Source organism: Vespula pensylvanica, chromosome 6 (genome assembly GCF_014466175.1).
Source record: "Vespula pensylvanica isolate Volc-1 chromosome 6, ASM1446617v1, whole genome shotgun sequence".
Lineage (NCBI taxonomy): Eukaryota > Metazoa > Arthropoda > Insecta > Hymenoptera > Vespidae > Vespula > Vespula pensylvanica.
The window spans coordinates 8,365,620-8,374,493 of NC_057690.1; the positions used below are offsets into that span (position 1 = coordinate 8,365,620).

General features: G+C 29.5%; 1 protein-coding gene across 10 annotated transcripts in view; it reads right to left on the minus strand.

Annotated features, from left to right (window-relative positions):
• LOC122629901 overlaps positions 1–8,874 on the minus strand; it is an 85,861-nt gene that overhangs the window by 72,803 nt on the left and 4,184 nt on the right. For 2 of the 10 annotated variants that reach the window (XM_043813780.1, XM_043813773.1), the window contains exons 1-2: positions 7,986–8,836; positions 7,310–7,555 (exon numbers count right to left, since the gene is read on the minus strand). In XM_043813780.1, coding sequence (XP_043669715.1) covers positions 7,310–7,462 — 153 coding nt within the window. In that variant the 5' untranslated portion in view covers positions 7,463–7,555; positions 7,986–8,836. Of the gene's footprint in view, positions 1–6,981; positions 7,059–7,309; positions 7,556–7,985; positions 8,837–8,874 lie in introns of those variants that run through there. The other 8 variants (XM_043813776.1, XM_043813779.1, XM_043813775.1 and 5 more) reach the window with 8 other exon arrangements.

Genomic DNA, 8,874 nt, shown 5'->3' on the forward strand with positions numbered 1-8,874 from the left:
TCTCTCTCTCTCTCTCTCTCTCTCTCTCTCTCTCTCTCTCTCTCTCTCATAACTCATCTTCCAAAAGAAAAAAAGAGAAAGAGAGAGACACTTAGCCATATAATTAACGTATAAAAGTCAACACAAGATCACCATTAGTGTTTCATTACCAAAGACTTTTTCTGACAAATTTCAACTTCTTAATCGTTAAATAAGCTTTTTTATTAATTGTCATATTTCCTAATTAATCTCAAAGTTTTGTCGATATTACAAATACTTTGACCCTTAGGGAGATATTTCCTTTTTCTTTTTCTTTTATTTTCTTTTATTTTATTTTATTTATTTATTTTTTTTTTCATTCGCCCACACATTTTTAATACCTAAGCGTTCTGTTAATCGTCGAATATAGTTTCTGATAGAATTATTATATTTGTCAATTAATCGCGAAGTTTCAGGCTCTTTAACCAACATTTTAAACTGACGACGATTCGTTTCCCTCTCATTCGTAAATATTTTTAACACGTAAATATATTTAACATTCTTTTTTCAAAGCAGTTGAGAACATTTCATGTACTTGTTAAATAAAATTTTTCGTCAAAGGAAAAGCCGCATATGCTAATTATTTTCTGCTTTTCACTTTTCGTAATCGACACTTTAATGCTTCGAAGGCAATTCGTTATTTCTTTTATCTTTTATTTTCAAAACATTTTGGCTACAATCGGCAATTCCCCTAATATTCTCTTTTTGTACTTTCTTTCTCAACTTCCTCTAGGTTTTCTACCTCCTCGAAATAACGACGGCTTGAGCTATTTAACGAACGCTTAGAAAGTAAAGAGAGAACGAGTTCGTCGCTAGAGACCAATAATCTAGCCAGTCAATATTTCCTCTACGTGAGAACGGCACATCCCCCAAGATGTATAATTCCCTGGCGCGTTTCTAGGCTCGTTTCACGACTAATACATGCTTTTCAACATATGTGGACATTCGTGACAATGATCGAACCAATTCGCAAGGAAACGTGTTAGATCTTCTATGTATAAGATGCACGTGTATGTATACGTATATATGTGTACGTATGTATCCGTAGGACTAAGAACACTGTTACTACTAACTACTACTACTACACTAGTACTACTACTACTACATTAGTACTAGTGACTATACCACCACTTATCGGGTTGGAACGAAACTTTCCAGGACTATGTAAGAACACCTAGGTATATCGATATATGCGAGGAAAAGAAATTTTCCAGAACCAAACATTCTACCTCATATACACGCATCGAATCTACCTACTGGAATTGCTTTGACCCTAATTTTCATTTTTCGATCGAAATATCAAAGGGCATTAAGTGTTTTCAAACATAGTACACACTTTGGCCTATAAAATCCTTCGATATTGCTTGTTAAACGTTTTCATCTAAGAAATATAACTGGAATGTTTAGAAAGTATCTAGAAAGTATCTTAATTTGAAATATGCTTAAATGAACGAAATTAATTACTGCGTACTATGATATGATTAATTAACAAATATGAAATTATTGAAATTATTGAACGAATACTTTAAAAATATCTTCTTATTCTGATATTGAAAAGAATTAACAAAGAATTCTTAAGCAAAAAATTTACTATAAAAAGTAACTGAGAGGAATTACTGTGAAAAAATTAATTCGCAGATACTATAATATCTTGAGAAATATTATCTTCAATTTTGCAGACTTTATATAAAACTTTTTTCAAGATTTTCTTTTCTTTTTTTATTTCATTTAAAAGATTAAAAGTATACTTATATTCCGTTATATAACATCGTTATCAGTAAGAATAAAATTTCATGGTAAAAAGGTATGTATGATAAATAAATTGATTTGAATCTTTTATATTTAAAAACAAAATTATAAATTTATTGATTTATTTAAAATTGCTGCTTATATATATAATATATATATAATATATATATACGTATGTATGTGTGTATATATATATACAATATATATATATATATATTTATTTATATATATAGTTAATATATTAATAAATAATTAGGATATTATCCTGCTCTAATTTACATGGTCTATCCCTATATACTATACTGTTGCAACCATATTGAATATTATACGTTACATCGTTAGGTCTTTATAATAAATTCAGTTTCTGGAACAGTGCCCTTTTCTCACCACCGAAACTGACGCACAAGTTTTGGAGAAAATAGAAAGTTTCTGTCATCCCTTTCTGCGCTCTGCTTTTCAATAGGAGTACCCCTACACAAATTACTAGGATGTCACCTATTAAAATAGGTTTTAAGCTTTATTACGACATTATGAGTAAAACCTTGCATCACTTGCCCGTTTAAAAAGCAACAGCTTTTTTCATTGGTCTTGAATTCGATTCGATTCGATCTGATTTGATTTGACTTGATTTGATTTTAGTAGAGAAGTTTCTCATAAATTCGTTTCAAACTTTAATCATACGTTCAATATTGTCCAATATAAAGCTTGATCTCCCTCGAGAGAGAATATCTCTCCTCTCTCTCTCTCTCTCTCTCTCTCTCTCTCTCTCTCTCTCTCTCTGAATTTTTTTTCAGATTATAGTGATTCAAACGTACTGAATCATATGAGATACAAAATGTATAAACGTGAAAAGCTCTGAAATTGGATCCCTTCATTCGAAAAAAAAAACTGTTATTAACAAAAGAATAATAACGAAAAAGAAATATCATACATTAAAAAGAAATTTACATTCTCTAGATCATATAAGAGACGAGTTAGATAGATAGATATTCACCTTTCTAAACGTCGAAATTGAAGTAGTTTGCTCTCGACATAGAACAAAAGATTGCGAGAATGTTCCTAACGTGTTTACAACTTTTCAACGACATTGTAATAATAGCTATGCAATACTACTCTCTCTTATTCGAACGCGAACGAAGAAGCATCGGTTAGTGTCTCGTGAAGCACTATACATACGCTGGGAATAGGATCTACTCTCTGCACAGATTCTGACAGAATGTTTGGCATAGCAACCTAATCCATATACTCTCTCTCTCTCTCTCTCTCTCTCTCTCTCTCTCACATTCGAATTATGTCACTTCCAGTTAAAGCTCAACAGAGATTCTCTCTTCCGATAGTCTATTTCGTATACATATACGCATATATGATTAAGAGGTCAAAATTATAAGAGTACGCCGGATTTATAGAAATAATCCGATAATTATCATATCGAATTAAATGAAAATATTATATCGTTTGTTATATACTATAAAATATATTGGAAACGAAAAACATTTCACTCAAGTATTTTTGCATTTATAATATATATGTATATTATCTTTACGTAATATTCTCGTAAGTTATGTTTGATTTTTCTGCATTTTAATCGTAGAAATATGAAATTTTTAATGCTTCATCTATCTTTTACATACATTATATTTTTTCTATATTTATTTCTAAAATTATATATTTTTTTCATATTTATTTCTAGAATAGTATATTTTTTCATATTTTTATGTTAATCGTACGAAAGGAATATATTTCCTTGCTTATATTTTTATATACTTGAAAGGTTACTATAAATATGTCGGCCATGAAAAATCGATAAATCGTCCAAGCTTAACAAGCTATTTTTTTATTTTTCTTCTTCTTCTTCTTCTTGTTCTTATTCTTGTTCTTATTCTTCTTTTTATCGTTACGAGTAAAAAAAAAATTTTTTTTTCGAAATGCAATTATAAATTTTCTACATACGAAAAAATATAATTGAATTTAAGAGAGACAAATCAAAATACAAAAGAGAATAGTGTTGATAAATTCGATCGATCAACGTTAAATCACATGATCAACATGATAAATGACTGTTAAATAATCGACGAAAAATTGGGCTAAACGTTAGATAATAAATAAAAGGGAAAACGGCATATTATCGACGGACACTCTGGCTTTACGATAGTCGATTAGAAAAGCTTGGTATTCGATATTCATGGAGTGACACTTCTCGATGATAAACGACTACCAAAATGGATCACGCCAAAATGATCCTTTTAATAACGACGTCCTTTTAGAATTGTGTATTTAATCCTATTCTCCTTCCGTCCCATTTATTTTTACATACTTATAAATGGCGAAAATTTTTTATGGAAATTTATGTAATTAATATAAGTTATATATTCCATATTATTTATCGACGAACGTGATGTAATTTTAACAAAATGTGATTTTAACGAAATATCATACTTATATTTTTTTTAAACTATCATTTCTTTATTATAAATTAGTAAAGTAAGAGATTTCGATGTTTTACTATTTGAATGTATTTCATTCATAAATATGTATGTACACAGATATGTATGTAATATAAGATTTTTAAATTATAATATTTTTTATAAAATATAAGAAAATTAAAAAATGTATGTGTTGTAGCTATTTAAATATTTAATCTTTTATGCTACATATATACCTACGTATATTTATGGAATGGAACATTGTTTTAATTACGAGTTTTTATAAGATATAAACAAATTAAAAACTTTAAAGGTTGTTACCATTTAAATATTTCATCTTGTATACTACATATATATCTACGTATATTTATGGAATAGAACGTTGTTTTAATTATAAGTTTTTACAAGATATAAGCAAATTAAAAACTTTAAGTGTTTTTTCTATTCGAATATATACTTTGTATACGTATACACGTATATACGTATATGAGATAAAAACTTTAAAAACCAAACACTTTCTAATAAAAAATAAACGCATTAAAAATTGGAATTATTATTCCTATTTAAGTCTATAACATCTTGTATGTAACATATACGAGAAAATTATAATCGTAATAAAAATCTGACAGAATAATTGGACACCTAATATACTTGATCGTTGACTAATAAATTCTCATTAAAGATACTATAAATTAGAATTTAGAATGTGACGACAAAGGATGAGAGAAATGACAGTAAAGGAAAAGCTCAGCTTCTTTGTGAGAATGAATGTTTTAATGAAGGCGTTATATACGTCGTTTTCAACGTGGTAACATAGACGCCTAATTAAAGTAGTATCGATCATGTCACTCGAAACACAGTAACTTGCTCCACAGGAGCACTTCATTTCGGAGTGTTCGAAGCAATCAGAAATAATTGGAGGTCACTAAACGGATCATTTAATGACTTTAGTTCCACATGTTCATCTTCGAACTTTCTCTTTATGATATTTCAAGAACTTTCTAACGACGTTTTATTATTTAAAGAGCTATTGAGAAGTGTCAAATGCTTCATTAAATCGAAATAAATCGGTTATGACAAAGGCAGAAAATCGATTTTGAAAAAAAAAAAAAAGAAAAAAATTCGAGATAAAAATAATTGAAACATTTCAGATGTATTTTTTTTCGAATATTATTATTAGAAAAAATGTTATGTTACATCGATGTTATACAGGTAATATTAAATTTCATAAAAATTTATTTTCAAATATTATTATTGAAATTTTACAGAGCAACATAAGATCGAAATAAATCGGTTGCGATCGATGAAAATTCATTTCGAGATAAAAAATGAAAAAAACAATTATTTTACTTTAAAATAATAACTGAAAAATCTCGAAGGAACTCGTCTAATAAAAATATTATTACGAAAATGTTGTCAAAGGAACGAAACGTCGTAACATTTAAGGCATATTTCGTAAAATCGATTTTCCCACAATTTCCTATAACCGATTATATTTATTCAACCGTGTTTGACGTGTTTGAACAAATGGTAAACGACAGAACCATTATTCGATATCTTTGAAACGTTTAAATAATCATAAGTACGCTTTCGAGATAGATATGTAAGCAAGCTTTTGTAGAATTTACATCAACGTCATGGTGAGTTCAAGAAGTACCTATGTCTTGTCTTTGAGGTCAGAAATACAAATTTCGAATATAACGGTGTCATAGTTCTACCGTGTGTAATGGATCGTTGGTAAAACTTTCTTGTTCGGAAGTGAAAAGAAAGAAGAAAAGTTCAGATAAAAGACTTCTTCAAAAATTTTCAACGAACTTTATGAAATAAGCATATTCGTCTGGTTTTCTTCTTTTCTTTAAACTTCGAATGGATCCACTAAATGACGACTATCATCCACTGGTTTGACGCACTAAATATTATATATTATATATATCAACGTTCGAAATTCATCAATAGATCTACTTACACGAATAGGTATATCCGTTAATATAATTTAATGAAATGAAATTATTGGTGCCATTACCTTAAAACATGTTCAGAGTAAACGTTGATCGAGCAACAGTAAGTGTGATAGTAAATGAAATATCAAATGAAAATAATAATGATAAAATTTGTGAATATTCTTTTTAAAAAAGTTATGTACATTTAAATATAGGTATATATATATAAAACAATACAATATATATATAATATATAACAATATTATATATATATATACACTGTGAGTAACTTATTGTCAAATATTTACTCGTCAGGAAAGATCAAAAGAGGAGAATATTTCAATTGAAAGGAAACGTTTAAACGATAACGAGCCATCTATCTATCCATCGAGATTTCTTATTCGAACGAAACAGAGAAGAGGAAAAAACGAAAAAAAAAAACAAATAAAAGACGAACGAAACGTCGACGATGAATTATACATTCCGGTACAAATACAAAAAAAAAAAGAAAAGAACTACAAGTAAGAAAAAAATATATCGTACATCGATTGGGTCTGACAGCCATATCTCATCGAGCATTTGATTAATGGAATAGATTAATTATAAAAATTCGTGCTATATTAATCGATACTATTGATAACGATAAGAGATTATACTAATTATAACATAGGAATATATAACTAAATAACGATGAGGATACGAACAATGAGAATGAAAGCAAAAACAAGAATAATAAAAAAAAAAACAAATAAGAAACGAAGAAAAAAACTTGCACCGTCTATACTGACACAGAAGAACGATAAATGTCAGAGAAAATTCGACACTTTCGAAATTGGACATTTGACACTTACGGGGAGCGATATACGAACCACTGGTTGTCTTTGTGACATTTTCTAAGATCGCGTACTCCTAATTGGTACATTCAGAGCTGCATCCATAGAAAAGAGAAAAGAAATGATCAATTATGATAATGATCATGATATTCGTTACTTTTCAACGTACTCTTTTTGAGTATAATGATCGAGAGAGTCGATGAATGATGTGACGTATAAAGGTTTATCTCAGGCCAGTTTTATGATGGCTCTGAATCGTTGCACGTTAACATTAGAAATAATAAGTATAAGATAATAGAAGGAAAAGAAAAGAAGTGTATAAAGAGCACAAAAAAAAAACGCTTACCTTGAGGCCAGACAGGACCGCAGCGGGGTCCGAAGGGGTCCGGCTCGAGGATGCTTGATTGGTAGCACCGTAACTAAGTTGTTGTTGATAATTCGAAAGAATTTTTTTATGAGCACTGGCCTGAGCTCTGTAAGCCGACACTGATAACTTCATTTCTTTCTATTCCTGTAAATGAGTCTCCTTACGGCGACGCTCGAGCCAGAACACATCGTCCGACTCCTTTATTTCAAAACTATAGTCAAAGGACTAAAGGAGAAAATGTTGTTCTTTGAAAAATTTTTCGAAGAAATTTCAGCGAGAGAAAATAAAAGTCATTGTAAAGAGAAGGAGGGAAAAAAGAGAGAGAGAAAAAGAGAGAAAAAGAGAGAGAAAGAGAGAGACGGAGATAGAGATAGAAAGAGAAAAAGATAAAGTTAAAAAAAAGAGAAGAAAAATCAAACAGTCCTTGGATATTCTTCTCTTCTCGAGTTATTTCCTTTCGTCTTTATACATACATACATATATATATGTATATATGTATATATGTATGTATATATGTATGTATGTATGTATATATGTATGTATGTATGTATATATGTATGTATGTATGTATATATGTATGTATGTATGTATATATGTATGTTGTTATATGTATGTGTATGTGGTATGTGTATCTCTTTGTCTCTTTCTCGCTCACTTTTTGTATCCTCCGGTCCTCTTTCTTCAAACAAACTACTTGTATCATTTCATCCTAGCCTTTCATCCACAGCACTCTTGTTCGTTGATTCCACGTAAAGTCTCTTAAAGATTTTCTTCTTATCGAAACACAGAACTCGCATAACTTCTCACTATGAGTGATTCTATCTCTTACTACATTTTCTAAATCATGGCAGTCTTTGATAAAATAAGTTTCTATATTATCGTTGTCTCCTGAATGAAAGGTATTCTTAAACTTCGATATTTAATCGTTTAGTAGAGTTTCGTTGATAAAAAAGAAAGATAGTGAAAGTATTTTTTGAGAGTTCATCGACCTCTTCTAAGACGATGAGAATTGAATTCTTTCGACGAGAATTGAAAAAAAAATGATAACGATTTTCCGTTCTTGTCTTTTCTTGTTCCTTTTTTTATTTATTTAATTTTTTTATGGTGGTAGTAATGTTGATGGTGATGAATGGTGCGGTGATGAAAGATCGGTGATCTTCCCGAAAAAAAAACAATTCACTCGAAACACGTCGATATTTCTTGAACGATTAAGGAGGACATCTCGATATCGTACGTTTTCGTTCCTCTTCTTCCTCTTCGCATGCCTTCTGCTTCTTCTCTCGATTTCTTTCCATCCCTCTTTTCATAACACGCCAAAATTTCAATTAGGTTAAGAAGTAAACGAACGTAACACTTTCCTCATATTAATGTATTACAGTTGTTATTCTACCGAAGAAAAAAGTTTGATATAATCACTGATTCACTCATATCGTTGAATAAGTTTTGACTTTGTTGAAACACTTCTTTTTATTGTTTTTTGTTTTCTTGTTTTTTTTTTTTTTCACTGAACTCGAATTTCGTATTCTTCTTCTTCTTCTTCTTCT